Source organism: Hyperolius riggenbachi, chromosome 3, assembly GCF_040937935.1.
Source record: "Hyperolius riggenbachi isolate aHypRig1 chromosome 3, aHypRig1.pri, whole genome shotgun sequence".
Taxonomy (NCBI): Eukaryota; Metazoa; Chordata; class Amphibia; order Anura; family Hyperoliidae; genus Hyperolius; species Hyperolius riggenbachi.
Window position 1 is genome coordinate 196,579,382 of NC_090648.1, and position 16,889 is coordinate 196,596,270.

The 16,889-nt window shown below is 40.5% G+C and overlaps 1 protein-coding gene across 4 annotated transcripts in view; it reads left to right on the plus strand.

Annotated features, from left to right (window-relative positions):
• Window positions 1-16,889, plus strand: part of LOC137561267 (tetratricopeptide repeat protein 24-like) — a 178,474-nt gene that overhangs the window by 61,111 nt on the left and 100,474 nt on the right. For all 4 annotated transcript variants that reach the window (XM_068272525.1, XM_068272527.1, XM_068272528.1 and 1 more), the window contains exons 6-7: window positions 6,604-6,723; window positions 8,837-8,904. In XM_068272525.1, coding sequence (XP_068128626.1) covers window positions 6,604-6,723; window positions 8,837-8,904 — 188 coding nt within the window. The remainder of the gene's footprint in view (window positions 1-6,603; window positions 6,724-8,836; window positions 8,905-16,889) is intronic.

A 16,889-nucleotide genomic window follows, 5' to 3' on the forward strand; every position in this document is an offset into this window, starting at 1 on the left:
TGTACATTATTCTTCTTAACGCAGTTTAGTGCATTCACCCCAATATGAAAAAACAGAATGAGACTGGAAATGGGGATGAAACAGGAAGAAAAAAAAGAAGCTGTGAGACTTGTAAGGGACATAAAAGCTGAGAGGGTGTGGATAAAGAATTGTTAGTGTCTAGGATGGAGAAATTGAGCCACGGCATGTGCTTTCTTTCTCCCCAAGGACCATGGTCAGTGGTAACTCATGGAGACCAGAACCAAGGCCTAGGTGAAATATGCCGTTATTCACACCAGATTGCTTGGTGATGTATGCTTCTGGACTTGCTGTCAGGATGATATCTGTATGGGAACCTCTGACATCTGACATTCTGATTTTTCACTCTCCCACCCATAACAAGTATGGTCACTCCTACTTTGGAGGGTGCCCTTATCTTGGAGGGAGTAAGGATAGGAGTAAGACGTTGGGGTCAGCCATAGTCCTTGGCCCCTCAGCAGCTACTGCTCTTCTTATTATGCCTCTGTTCCTTTTATACAATAGATGTCTCATCCCAGACCCATACTATGCTGTAACACAAGCCTTCTATTGGTCCAGTGTGATGAGGTCCTGTTGGGTATAATGTGTCACTTGGCCATCAATGCATAATCACACTCACTGACTGCCATCTACTGCTAATTAGAGAGAGAATTATGGTACACACTGCTGCGGTTACTGGCTGATGGTGTACAGCTATATTTGCCAGCTACTAGAGTAAATATATGGATTCTCCCCTTCTAAAGAATTGGCAATGCAGAGCTACTTGACTCTTTCTGCAGAATGAAGACGGAGAGAAATCCACCTTTAGGAGGGCCTTTCTGCAGAATTTGAATCGTTATTGTCTCTGATCATTAAAATTCCTAAATTTATTGCATTCATTGCAGCGCCCAACTTAGGCTTTTCTTGATTATATCATTTTTTAAGATTGACTTTATAGAGAAAAAGCTACAGTTTTGCTTAAAACGTTTAAATTGGAACTCTATGGTTTCTGCAAACTGAAGATTTGCAAGTGAAGGAAGTTCTGCCGAAGTGTCAGAAGTATTTAATACTGATTATGAGTCATGCCTTTAGCATTTTTATATTCCGTCTAGGGGTTATTTTCCTTTACATATATATCGGGTTGCTTTAGGCTTCATAAAGAATTTTGATTGGATTTTTCAAGTGTGCTTTCTTGCTTATTTGTAGCATTATGTGAAGCTTTGAGTTTCCCGCTGAACATAAGACGGATCTTTTTCTCTACATACAAATTATCATCCGCTAACAAAGATTGTGAAGATAAATAGATATGTTTGCACCTCATGCAGAGCTGGTTGTGATGCAACCCTGCTGAAACCATTCATAGTGTCAGACAGGCATTTCATTCCTAAACACTACGTACCTTTAGGAATATTTCTGCCTGCCATAATCAATAAGTCAAGGTAGAGAGAGGATTATGTTATTAAACCTTTTATTTTTTGGACACAGTAGAAGAGAAATGTCATGGTTGCCACAGCTGATCCAGAATTAGTTGCAGTCGTTGTAAGAAATGGCAGTGCTTGTACTATATTTCATGGGTCACATAAGATTACAATAGTCTTCTGACTCCTTGTGACTTGTTAAGCATATTGGAAGAATTGATATTTAACACATAGACTGATCAGCTCTAAGTAAATCGGCATTGTTCATTATTCATTCAGTCTTGAATTAACTTGTCACCTGCATTACCCCGGTGATAAGTCATATCGTTCATCTCAAAACTGCTTGATATGGCTGCTTGAAGAAAGTTGGTCACATCATTTGCTGTCAGAATATAGACGGAAAGGGGCATATTCATGAGTGCAATAAAACGACTGTGTGCACATAGGTCATGGCAATTTTTCTGGTATTTACGCTACTGACAAAGGGTGCATTGCGCAAGTAAGGACCTATCCACATTTCAGTTTTTCTGGGCATTTTCTGCACAGGAAAACGGAGAACCAATGTTAATCAATGGGCTCGTTAACACTTGAATGTGTGTTTCACATGCAGAAAACCAAATGACAGCAATGTAGCACTGACAGCAACTCACGCAGAAAAACTATGTAACTATGATGATGCAGAAAACTGATAGACAAGTGTGGATCCAGCCTAATGGTAATTTTACTACCTTTGTGAATATGCCCCAAACTTTTTAAGTTTTCATCTTTTTCTTGTTCTATGTACAAATTATGCAAATTATGCAAATTAAATGTGCAAATTATATTAATAACTATGATGGTACTCTATACTGGGAGTAACCATACATGTTAAGGAATCCTAATGCGGGGATAGGAGGGCCTAACTGCTGTGCGTTATCCACATACAGCTCTAACTGCTTCAGTCTTCAAGGCTCCCATTGTTGTGCAAAAGTTGCTACATGTTCTGCATTTGTGAGTTTCTTAAAGAAAACATTTACTAGGTAAATCATAGTTTACTGGGCTGGAGGAACTCAGATCAGGGCCGGATTTACCTTAAGGCACTGTAGGTGAAGGCCTACAGGCGCCTGATGATGGAAAGGCGGCTCACTCACTTTCTCCGGCCCTTCCTTCCCTTCTTCCCTATGCAGAATCCTGATGAGAATATAAATAAGAGGTTACTCACCCTGCTCTTGGCATTACGCTGGCAAGATCTCCCTTCTTTCAGGGTAACCTCTAGCTACTAAATACTGAGGTTCCTCTAGCTACCTAATACTTGGGGCACCTCAAGCTACTTAATTTTGAGGGTACTTCTGGCTACATAATACTAAGGGGCACCTGTAGCTACCTATGATGGGCAAGGGATGTAAGGGAAGAGTGACAGCTGGGCCAGCCAGCACACTCGTGGTGCGGTTTGGTGATGGTTTGTAGGTTCATGGAGGGTTTAAGGTGCCAGGACATCTGTGCCTATAGGCTCCAGCAATGTAAATCTGGGCCTAACTCAGATGCTGTTTTTATTGCCAAGATTTACTTAGGTTAAAATGAAAATATTCTATTACTACGTGATCAGAAAAAGCTTAGCTCTGGAGCAACTAGAGGGGTTTAATAATAGTTTTAGCAATTCCATACCTTCACTAAGTTTGATTTAGCTACCTTTTTAGTGTTTGGGCATTCTGTACATATTTCTAGTCATTTGTTTTTTGGGAACGTGGCATGGCTAAAATGTAAACACATTAGGGTCATAAATGGTAAATATGACAAAGCAGGTTTCCTGTCACGATGCTGACTTTGCTGTGGCCAAAACTGTCATGAAGTATATGGAAAATCAGCCACTCTAACATATTTGTGACCATCAATCCATTATATGTGTATCCATTACATGTTCCGTACTACATGGGGATAAAGGTTACAACCTTGATTTGTACATTAAAATAAGTTCTGTTCAGTTGAAGCAAGAAGAATAGTTCCAGAAATTTTTGAAAAATCCTAAACTTGCTGCAGTCACCTCACCAGACAACTGATCCGAAATTTTCATGGATACCAAGGGTACTTTAGGGGCAATGAGAAGTCAAATCTCCAGCTGCTAATAACTTTAATGGACTTCTTGAACAGAAATATTGAGTTCTGTGACTTACTTCTGATATGTTTCTTAACCACATCTGGCCTGTCCTATGGCTCTTTGGCTAGGTCCTCCTTATAGCATAGTCGGCTGTCACCTCAGGGATCACAAATGAGTGGTGACAGGAAAGGTCCACTGTCCAGCTGGAAACCACAACACAGGCTTTATCCGTATGTATGGAACTGGCGTGAGGTTAAAGAAAAAAAATATTGATTGTATGGGTCGAAACAACAAATTATAAAAAGGTGATTCCTTTAATAATTGGCAGGCATATATCAGAAGACTGCGGCTAAGATCATTAGAGCCCATCTTCCTGTATTATACGCGGATCCTGAGATAGCACCGATAATACAAGGCAAATGTAGGTTTGTTAGCAAACAAGCACCTACACTGGGTGACGTTTTGTCGCCCAGTTTGTATGAGGATCTGAGATTCCACCAGGGAGCTACTTGTCTGAGATACCAGGGCTCCTATAAGTGTGGGGTGAGAACTTGCAGGTATTGTAGGGTGCACTCCAACAGGAATACTGCAGTTTATTTCAGTAATGGCAAAATCTTTGATCTTAAACAATATATAAACTGCGGAACCAAGGGTGTAGTGTACCTTATAAACTGCAACTCATGTAGAAAGCAGTATGTTGGTTGCACCACGAGACCCTTAAGGGCTAGGATTTTTAACCTTGGAACTAGGGAACACAGGGGCTTAAACCACAGATGAGATGTTAACCTTTTTGTTTGAATTCTACATGTTTAGGTGGCATGGGGTCCTATCAAGGGTCTCTCTGGTACTTGTATGGTGCTTCTAGTCTGCATTGATGTGTTATGTTTAGGGATGATCGGAACCAGCAAATTCCGTTCCGCCAGAATTCACGGATTCCATCAGTGTTAAATTCCGTCGCTATGAAAATTCCGTCGGATTTGTACGAAATTCCGTGGAATTCCGGATTTCGACGGAAATATTTAATGACACACAAAAGGCAAGGCCATGCCTGGCTACAAATCCTTAAGCAAGCTAATTTTTCTCTTGGATTGATCATAATGGTACATACTAGGCTGGCTTCAGCATGTCGTGTTGTTGGTGGTATAGTGGTTAAGTCAGTTACCTGCCACACACTGAGACCTGGGTTCAATTCCCAGCCCAGCCTGGGTTCAATTCCCAGCCACAGTGAGTTGGCTTTTGACATGCTACAAATCCTTAAGCACGCTACTTTTTCTCTTGGATTGATCATAATGGTACATGCTAGGCTGGCTTCAGCATGTAGTGTTGTTGGTGGTATAGTGGTTAAGTCAGTTACCTACTACGCACTGAGACCTGGGTTCAATGCCCAGCCTGGGTTCAATTCCCAGCCATGGTGAGTTGGCTTTTGACATGCTACAAATCCTTAAGCATGCTACTTTTTCTCTTGGATTGATCATAATGGTACATGCTAGGCTGGCTTCAGCATGTAGTGTTGTGGTATAGTGGTTAAGTCAGCTACCTACCACACACTGAGAAATGGGTTAAATTACCAGCCATGGTATGTAAGCTGGCTTTTTAAAAACTACAATTCCCTGGAAGATGATACCCTCCTCCCTGGAGGAGAGAGAGAGAGAGAGAAGAAGAGAGAGATTTTCGGGAAAAATCAGTGGAAATAAAATATTTTCTGTGGAATTTCGTTTTAGAGGTTTAGCAATTCCGTTACGAGTGCCGGAATCGGAATTGACATAATTCCGTCCGGAATCGCGGAATTGAGAATTCCGCGGCATCCAGCGAGCATCCCTAGTTATGTTACATGTGTCATATTACATCAGTGTCTAACCGATAGAAGTTAATAGTCAACATGTCCTCTCTACCCCCTGCATTCTTTCAAAACAAGAGATGTCTTTGGTCAGGGAGCTCTAGTGCTCAGTGTGCATAATTTATATCCTCATCTCTTTTTGACCCTTTCCTCCTTCATACGATCTTTTGTCTGTGGTATAGAATATTAATAGGTTGTCCCTACTTTATTGTTGTCTTTTAATGTGATTTTATGTATAAGTGTCTATTTAAATGTAAATTATTGTGCAATACACTGGAGTCCACTCTCCTTCCACCGTGGGTTGTTTCCCTTTAAGAATGTTATATTACCTGATTAGGTGTGGTGGATAGGGGGCGTGGTCTCTGAGTATTTAAGACCAACTATAACATGTCACAATAGCTGAGACTAAGGATCCGTCATGGTCAGAAATGCGTCAGCTTGCATGCTGCCCTATTTTGCAATTTTTTCTATGATGACCAAATAAAAGGATTTATGGTTTTATTCAAAGAAAGTTGTGCGGAGGATTCTTCAACATATATCAAAAGACATTTTACTCCTGGAGCATGTAAAAAATGAAAGTAAATATATGACTGAAAGTCATGGTGGAAATGCATGTCTATATGTAAAACCCAGTGCTGGGCCGAAATTACGCATGAGCGTAATTATGCATCGTAATTCAATGTAAATTTACACGTAAGCGCTACGTGTAACTTACGGTCTTATGTGCAATTAGTTACGCATAAGCAGTTAAGTGGTATTGTAATTACGCTGTCTACCGTAATTGCTAGGTATGCGTAATTTTACGAAGACTTACACGTAATTTTACGCGTAATTACTAACGTAAAAACTCCCCTTTTCTAAGAGTAGCCAATCAGTCAACATCCTAAGCAACCAATAGTATATTCTCCCACCCTTCAGTATATAAGCGTACGTTTTGACGCATACGAATGATGTGTACGCAATAGCTGTCACATTGACGGCTATTGCATACACGTCGTCCGTATGCGTCAAAAATATGCATTAATGCGTATTACGGCACTACGTGTAACATCATAGTGTAAGCGCCTACATTGCGGTATCCTTACGCGTAACTGCTTAAGTTAACGCGTAATTACAGTGATGAACCGTAGATAATTTCCTACACCATAAACGTAATTGCGTAATGCGTAATAGCGTAAAATTACGCGTAATGATCCGTAAGCGTAGTTTTTTCCATTACGACCAGCACTGGTAAAACCTCATATTACTAAATGCATTGTATTTTTCTTATTTCACAGGGAACAACAGATGCCATCAGAGAGAGAATTCTTGGAAAACTCACAGATGTCATTGAGCATAAAGTGTCTCATCAACATACAGCAACTACAAAAGAAAGTGCTTCAATGAGAAGATTAAATGTGAGTATGCATCAATGTATTGTTTCATGAGGGCATTCACACTACACAGTGCTTTCTTAATGGAGACAAGCAAGTTACCTTGTAGGCTACTCTCAACAGCAGGGAGAATACACCTGAGATCAGAGGTAACGTATTTGTCAGTCCTTCCTCCAATTGATTGCAAAGTTCTTTTTACTGTAATTACATTTTTAGTAACTGAACATAAAATTAGGCTTAAGCATTGCAGATATTCTATTTGAGATAGAGGTATAGACTGTCCTACACATAATTGGATTAGGGGCATAACTATAGGTGAGCATCCCCTGTGACTGCAGGAGGGCCCCGAGCTGTAGGGGAACGTCCCTTCCTGTGATACAGTGGTCCATGCACCCAATTACGGTGGGGGGGTTGACTACACATGGTATGGGTGTGAGGATGATGGTTTCCACATCATGGTTTGTTTTATCACCCTTGTAACGGGGACCCCTTATCCATAAAGGTCACCAGAGGGAGACAAAGGAAGGGAGTGTAATCACTGGGGGAGAGGGCCCTATTAAAGTTTTGCTGGGGCCCCCCATGTATTGTAGTTATGCCACTGTATTGGATATTTGAAGTGTACGTAGTAGAGCCTCACTGCCATTGCTGCACATCTCCTTAAAAAAAATCAACATCCATAAAATCCAATTTGCTAATCAAAGCCTATGCAGACAGCAAATACAGAAAAAACACTGAAAGACAAGCAACAGCCCTTTGACAGTGTGCCTGGTCAGAAACAAATCTGAAATGACGGAAATAAGGAGAATGCATGCCATATGCTGTCATTGCATATGTAAAATAAGTGTCAGCTTCCTGACAGTGAAGCTGATGGTTTGGCCTGAGACCACTGAAGTGTCTGAGTCGCCGGCAGTTCCCAGGCTATATAGCTCTAAGGAAGAAGAGTGGAGTGCACAGCTGGAACCAATCACAGAGGAGCACACAACTAAAATATATCAAGTAAATGCATATTGTATTGTATCCCTTGTGTGATAAAACAAAATGAAAACAAGATGTGCAGACATGTCGACAAGAATGCACATCAGTAAGTTGAATGAACCCAAGGTATTGTACATATAAATTGTAAAATAATAACACTAAGCATTATACAATATTACACTGCTAAATTACATATACAGCAGTAACACATCTCTAAATAACCTTGTAAATTCTATAAACATAACCATTGGCAAAGAGCAGTGGGGTAACTATGGAGCTAGGGGTCCCAATGCACTGTACTGATATGCAACCCCAAGACCTACCAAGGACATCTTCAGTGTCAGAGGGGTGTAATCAGAGCAGGGAAACATGTCGATAATGATAACCACTATGCCCATATAGAGTGGTGATCATTATGAGCATAGCACCAATGACAAGATTAAAACAAGGATGAAGGAGGGCCTCTAGTAGACCCTGGTGTGGTCACAACCTCTGAATCCAACATTCTACTCAGCAAAACCTTTCTGAGAAAACCACTCAAAATTATTCACATCTCTCTGACTATCTCTAGATATTGGTTTCATTGTTTATCATTCTGTTATCTGGCAATCTGAGAATACTGGGAAAGGATATTGCCTAATTTCTGTAGAGCCCTTCCATCTGAAGCCCTAAAGTACACATCTTAGATGTTGATTGGATAATGATTGGCCAATTTTGTCCTTGTATATTGAATGCTATGAATGGATTGCGCAGGTAAGCTCTCTTACTACGTGGATGTGGTAAAATTGGTCAGTCATTAGCCAATCAAAATTAAATGTATGTACCAGGCTTAACTCTTGTTCCAGTGATAAGCATAAAACTGAGAAATCCCCCTCACTGTCTGTGCCACGGCCAACTATCACAGTGACCAGATGTGACCAAAAATCTCTCCAATGAGGACACAGGGCGTTGCACCCTCCCTTGCTTTACCCAAAAAAGTTTTGACTGAAAAGCCATTTTAGAATATTACAGCTGTCCCATCTGTTTTTTTGACTATAGAACAGCGAATAGAACGTTGAGCAATGGTAATGCAAGCATGAATAGGAACAACATAATGAAAAGCTCTAATTGTGTCCAATATTGCTGCCAGAGTTGAACAAGAAGTTATTTTTTCCCTATGCAGAAATCTCCTAGCAACCATGCTATTGATGATTATGGGAAATCAGTGGCCTCTCAGCATCTTGAACCATGGTAAGTTACAGAAGTACAGCTATTAAACACACTCACAAGCAGATGACTTGAGAGTAACCTTGAGGTTTAGACTATTTTGTTTGCATGTCTAACAATGCTAATCCATCAAAGATCATCTGTAATTTAAAAATTTGAATCTGTCAGGGGATCTGAAGTATTGCAGTAGCCTTTAGTTCCCTTTCTATTCTACTCAGCTCGGATGTAGAGCAGATTAAAGGATGCAAGATACAATCAGCAATATGCTGCTGTGGAATTGCAGACTGAATGTAGATTCCTGTGCTGCAGTATCAAACAGAAGCCACTAGGTGGCACATCATAAGGCTTTTTGTCAATGCGTGCTTTTCAATCACTTTATAACATAAGCATCATCTCCTCTTTTAATTTTTTTTTAATTCCATCAGTGAAATATGTATTGCTAAGCTCTTCACCGTGATCTTCTAGGAATGCTAGACATGTTTTCCCTGAGGCGTTGCACAAGTGAGGAAGGATGTTCTGAGCTTATTTGGTTTACATAATGTGACAAACGCTGAGTAGATGATTAGCACCAATAACATAGTAAATAGCGTAAAACGTACTTGTAATTTCAAACACGCGAAGAAGAAAGTGCCTCAGTGCCTGTAGACTCTTGTGAGTCTACATTTTAACTAAACAGTAGGTAAAGAACAGTGGCATAGCTAAGGAGCTTTAAGCCCCAGTGAAACATTTACAAAAAACTTTTTCCATTTCAGGTACGCTTTAACTATTCAGCTGCTGCTACTATGTATGTGCCACCCAATAGCAGGTATTGAGTATATCACACAGTTGGTAGATCTAGCAAGACTGGTGCAAGGAAATGTATTATTATTATTATTTTTCTATGTAGTGGCAATATTTCCCATGGTGCTGTGCAAAATAAAATACAGACATAAGGGGAATATAAATACATACTCATTGCATGCACATTACAGCTGGAGCCTGAGTGGGACATTTTCTCAGATCATCCAATCAGGTTTCAGCAGTTGACAAAGTAAAGATTTATAACTAATGACCCTAATAGCTCTGAGCAACTGCCTCACTTGGTAAGGGCTGGTTCACATGGACGGCAGGCGGCTTCCGGCTTCTGGAAGCTGCGTCGTCGTGTGACGTCTCGTTCGGGGGGGGGGGGTGGCGTTATGGCGATCGTCGGCTTCCCATCACAATCGGCATTTTTCAGCCCCACAAGGGGACATGCAGCCGGGGCAGCTAGGCGACACTGGACAGCGCATGCGGCTTCTAGGTCCGGCTGAAACGACGCAGTAAATCTGGATAGGAACGCTGCGTTTGCACAATCGACGGTAACCGCGCGATGCTAAATGCTCCCATTCATTTGAATGTTTAGCGTTTAGCCGCCGAGTCCTGAACGCCAAGCATCCGTGTGAACCAGCCCTAAATCAAGCCTAGTAATGTTCCCCACTCTTCTCTTTGGTAGCACAGCTCTAGCCTCAGAGACAATGTATTGGTTAGTCCTTAGATGATACTATCATCACAAAATGTATGTATTCTAAGTATTTCCCCAGCTATTTTTTTTTTTTTTTTTTTGACGGGGACTGGAATACCAGTCGTTCTTCCAGGGGGAGACAAAAACAAGCAGGATAGAACTGGGAGCCCCTTATGTTGTAGTATGGAAAGTAATGCTAAAGTGTTCGCTTAAAGGTGGTGTGGTGGTTGACTTGCTCCGGTTAGGGCGCACTCCAAAAAAGGGTTAGTAGATAGGAAAAACTAAAAATAAACAATTGCCCAAACTAAAAACCAAACCCCATGGGGGTTCGGAGGTGTAATTGTCTAGAAGTGTCTATGAGGGTACATTTTCTTGACTTTTAAACTGTTTTTAATCATTTTACACATCCTTTGGAGCGCCACCCTCCCAGTATTTTTTTCCACATACAATAATGTTTAATATATTACTATTTGACACTGACCTCTCTTTTAGATTTACCGCCAGGCTGAGCACTCAGACCTCGTTCACATCATACGCGCTTCCGTGCGGATATGGAAGCGTGTATGATGTGCTGAAACGCAGGAACGGCAGAAGGGCATAGACTGCCCTTCTACCGTTCACATCTACTGCGCTGAGCAGCAGTACGATGTGCTGGGAAGCGCTTGCATACTGCTGCCTGCATTTTGCCCGGAAGCGCAGAGCTGATCCCATCACTGTCAATGGATGGGATCAGCAGCGCAGCGGGCAGCAGAGCAGATGGCGTGCGATCGGATGCGCTGCGTTTGGATCGCACGGCCATCTGCGTTGGTAGATGTGAACGAGGCCTCAGTCCACATGGCAGATGTTGTTGCTTCTTTCTTTAATCTTACCTGATCCCTGTTTTAAGCCTCATCTACACGCGTAGGGGCAGGAGTAGGTTGGAGAACCCTTTGTTCTTGTTCACTACTGCAATTTTGTAGTGTTATCCCATATTCATTTATCCTAATCCTTTTACCACTATATCAGGGAATCCACTGAAGTATGCATTGTTCAAATACTCGAGAAGACCAACATCTACTTGTATAAAGTAGTAAAGTAAAGGTATAAAGTAGCAAAGGTCATATTTAAGGTATACTTGTTACCTGGAAAATAATATCGAAATAACAAAAAGATCTAAATGCAAGCACCCGTGTAATTCCAGCACATTAATGAAGCCAGTAGTCAGCGCATCAGTAAAATATGCTTACAGATATTCTGCTATACCAGCTGTGTGTTGCTATTTTAATTAATGGTTTTCACGAGTCACCCCTATAAATGACCTATCACTAAGTTGTCCCCTCATCTATATATCTCATTCTTGGTGCCTAACTCTATCTTCTACAAAAAAAAAATACTTTCAATTTCTGTATTGCTTGCAGATTTTCACTTTTTATATGGGAAAGAACTAGTTCTTATGAATTTCACAATCTTTCCAGGTAACTTTGCAGGCTATGTGCCTACTCAGAGTGTGCCTACTCAGAGCCAGGCCCAGCCACCAATCAATCATTAGCTAGCCCCACCTTATATGAGGCAAAGCTAGGTCATTTTCTCTGTGGTTTAATAGGTCAGAGTAGAAAGTGTTTGTGAGAGGGAGTGATAACAGCATGGTGTAGCACCCAGGAAGATGCAGGGATACCTATCATCTACAACATAAACAGTGATTGTTGTCTCCACATATATGTGGACTTGTGGGAAAGACTCATGGTCAACCTCATGGCCAATCTTTAAACAAAAGAGAAGATGACCCCGGCACTCTCCATACGAAACTTCTTTATTTAACTACGAAACACAGGTACAAACAATGACCCTGGTAGCTGGCCATTCTCATTCTTGAGTTCTTATGTTAACAGTAGATGATAATTAATTATTTTCAATCTTGTGTCGGACTATGTTTGATATTGGCACTTTCCTTTTCAGCTCCAATGTCTGACATACGTGGCTGTATTTGGGTTCCCCATTGGCTCTACGGCAGGCGTGGCGACAGGCCACTCTGATCCCATTTGACGCCATCCTGCAGCATGTAATAGTGTAATTATGCTGGTGTGTGTGAAATGTGCAGCAGAGCTACACCGCACAAGCTGTCACTGGCCCTGCCCCCCACTGACTCACACTTGGTAGAAACCCTACCGCCTCCCCTTGCAGCAATACTCAACGAGAACCCACCTTAGATTAAAAAAAAAAAAAAAAAACCTCGTGGGTTTCCCCTGCAAAACCACTGTTTTCAGTCATCACTAAAATTAAATTCATTTATTAGTGACTGTCACTGGTTAGAATTCTCATCTAGCAGCACTAGAGACTCACGCGTCACACCTCATGTTGATGGAATGTCTTTGGTGCCCCTGCACTGGTGTAGGTTTTCTTTCAGCATCTCATTTCCTTCCTAAAAAAATTGATAGTAGATAGGCTAAACATTACCAGCATTGTCTAAATGCACATTATTGACAATTATTGCAGTCCTCTGTTTTTTGGTTTGTTTTGCAAACTATTTATTTTTGTTCTCACGCAGAACATTTCTGGATAACTGGGCCATATAATAGTACTGAGAAAATGAGAGTTTCAATGTTATATTATGGAGTGTGCTGCTGGACTGATCTACTGTACAGACCAAGCAAGTGACTTTTATGTCTGATGCCTCCTCAATTGTTAAGATGAACAGCCTCACTTTGCGTTCACGGAAATCACTGCATGTTTAGTTATTCTCACGTGTTTGCACATATTATGTATGGACAGGAAATCATAAAATGAATAGTGAAACATATGGTAATACCAATAAAATATTTTTTCCTTAATACTTAGTCACTCCTTTTTCCTCAAAAGGTTTGTGTATAATCTTACCTGTTGTATTGAGTCTCCTTTCAAACAATGATAAGGTAAATACAGAGTTGACAATTTCTGGCTTCTTTTTATCTGTCGCACACAAAGCACCAACTCATGTCTGTTTTTTGATCTAATATTGGTAGGAAGATAATTTGTGTACAGAAATATTCATCAGTGATGTTATTTTCAGGGAAATATTTTTTTTTTCCCGAACTCAGCTCTGTATCTATGCTACCAGACTCAGCAAATAGGCTTCATCGTAAACCTCTTTATGTCTGGTAAATCAGTTTGCATCATAGTTCGGCATTCTTTATATACTTTCTTTTATTTTGTCCAAATATAGTAAATGCATATTAAATTTACAAAAAATATATACAAACCAACCACAGAATCTTACTCGACCCATCCCACTTATACAACCCGACACATACCCCCTCCCCCCCATTCATCCTACTACTCTTACAAACCCATCTATACCTTCATATACCCATAAATACCAGCTCATATACCCTCATTCAAAAGAATACAGACCAAGTCATTCCCCTCTAACAACCAAACATTCACATCCTTCACCAAACTCCTCGTCAGCCGGTATTACTTATATTCTGTATATTCTGTAAGGGTACTAATCCCATAAAAAACCCAATCTGCACACTCCGGCCCTCAGTGTAACCCGATCCCACCCCTATCCACGACCCAGCCAGATCCGGCATACCCCGCCAGGACCAGATCCCGCCCGACCCACCGTCGTGAACCGTGGTGAGCCAAGCCGAACCGAGACCCGACCGGATACGCCGGACCCAGCCGGACCGCAAACGGAACCGCAGCCGAAACGCACAAAGATAATGCACTGCGGAGATGGGGCCCGAACAACAGCCTTCATCATACCAATCATAACCAAAATATACCTCCATACTACCCACCATGGACTCCACATCCTTTTCAACGTTATTTATATCTAACAATCTGCCCCTACCACTAATTCCATCCACCCCTTTTTAAGTCTCCCCAACCAGTTCTCATCACGCATTCCCATATTGTATATTTCTCCATCTGCAGCGGACGCCTCCTCCCAAAAATCAAACATACCTACTAACCACTCCGATATTTTAATAGGGTCTTTACTTTTCCATTTCTTAGCTATGATATTACCGACAACCAATGAACCAATTTCTCTCAATTCTTTTACTAGCATATTACTTTCAGAGTCAACAATGCCAAAAATTGCCTCCATTTGATCGATCTGAATACATTTTCCCAAATATTTACCCTAAAAGTCCTCTAGTTCTCCCCATAATCCCCTAACCACCGGACAGCTCCACCACATATGTATCTCATCGCCCCCCCCCCTGATCACACCGCCAACATTGATTGTTTTGGTTCCCTGAAAACCTTACCATCTTGGCTGGTGTAAAATACCATCTGGCCACGGTTTTGTATTGGGTCCATTGCAGTTTTCTAAAAGGGTATTTCCAGATTATATGGGTCACCTGATTCCACCTATGCTCATCTAAAGTGACTTTCAGATCTTCCTCCCATTTTTCTCGCCACATAGAAAATCTACCGCAGGTATTCTCCTGCATATATTTATAGCATTTAGATAGAAGCTTTTTTGGTTTCTCATTCATGGCGATCCATCGTTCAATTATATTTAACTGCTTACTAATACCCCTTTTTTTTCTAACTTTTTTATAAAGTTGCTTATTTGCAGTTTAGCCCAAGATGTTATCTCCCAGTTGGTACCCAAGACCCCCATTATTTTTAAATCCTTGTTACCTTGAATATCTAAGAGTCTAATGTCAGGACTGACATTATTGATTCTGAACCAATCCTTATCTAATGCAGGCGGAAAATCCTTGTTATGTCTAAGTGTGACCAATTGGGAAACTCCAAAGTCAAAGGCCCATGTTTTTAACATATCATATAATGTTCTAAGAGTTGGTTTAATAATAGGGTGTGATGTTTTCTCCAATAATGCTCTTATATTATCTAGGATCCATGTATTAACCATTTCTAGATTTAAATCTTCCTGTTCTACCTTTATCCAGATTCTTTCGCGGGCAGTTGGACAGCACCATTCTACTATTCTTGTAACATGGATACATTTATAATAGCCCAATACATCTGGGGCCCCCAATCCCCCCCGCTTTTTCCCTCTCATCAAGTAATCATAAGCTATCCTATGTTTTTTATTTGCCCATATAAAATTTTGAAAAATACTTCTCCATTCTTAAAACCATCTTTTCGGAAGGGCAATTGGCAAACACTGTAGAACATAAAGTATCTTTGGCAAAACCAGCATCTTAATGATGTCTATCCTGGCTAGAGCTCCAAAACACGGGCGATCTGCAGATCTCAGTATAGCTTTACAATCCGTGATTAGCTTGGGGAAATTAACGTTGTATAAATCCGTATAGTCACTACATAGTTCAATTCCCAGATATTTGATCTTTTACACCAAGCCAGATGGTCAGCCTTCTGTAATATAGATTTTGTTATTTCGGAACATCCAATATTCAGGATCATAGTTTTCCCCCTATTGATTCTAAAATTAGAAAACTTACTAAATTCATCAAGTATTTTCAGAGCCCTATAAAGGGACACTGAGGGATTTAACAATGTCAACAGAAGATCATCTGCATAGGCGAGAAGTTTAAGCTCATAGTCTTTCATAGGTATACCTTTTATAAGCTTCTCCTTTTGAATTAGATTAATCACCGGTTCCAGACCAAGATTAAAAAGGAGGGGCGACAATGGGCAACCCTGTCTCACTCCATTATTCAATTTAAATTCTTTTGCCACCCGGCCATTCAGCCCTATGCACGAGTATTGATTTCGATAAAGTTTTTTAATTCTGGAGATAAAGGAATTTTCTATCCCAAATTTTTCTAAAGTACTAAATAGAAAATCTCTTGATATTCGATCAAAGGCTTTCTCTGCGTTCACTGTTACCAAAATACCTTCTTTTTTCCCCTTTTTACACTCGTGCATAAAACCAACAGCCGCATAGACATTTTCTTGTATTAATCTTTTTTTTCTAAAACCAATTTGTTGTTTACCCAATAACTGTTCCACAATATTTTCCAATCTTGTTGCCAATATTTTGGAGTATATTTTAACGTCTACGTTGATTAGGGAAATTGGTCTGTATTGGCTGCATTTGTCAGTAGATTTCCCCTCTTTCGGTATTAATGATATATGAGCCTTGTTTGATTCTCTGGAGAAGGTGACTTCAAAATCTTCAAAATTTACTAGACTGCAGAATATAGGGGCCAGATCCTCCCAGACTGTTTGGTAAAATTCAGCTGTATACCCATCTGGGCCTGGGCTCTTCCCTTTTTTTAATTTAAAAACTGTTTCTTTGAATTCTGATTCAGCAATGGGTGTCTCCAGCATCGACCGCATATCCTCATTAATTACTGGTAATCCCGCCTTTTCGAGAAAAGTACTCGGCTCTAAGGTCGAGTCCTTTTCTAGATTATATAATTTTTCATAATAGTCGGTGAAGATTGCACCAATCTCTTCGCTCTTAGTATAAAGGTTCCCACTGTCATCCCGAATCTTCTCAATAAAATTTTTCTTATTCCCCTTCCTTAAATATTCCGCCATGGCCTTGCTCGATCTATATTTTTTTTGAAATATAAGAGGTTTTTTTTTTGTAATCTTGTTCACATCTTTTATCTAAGACTTGATT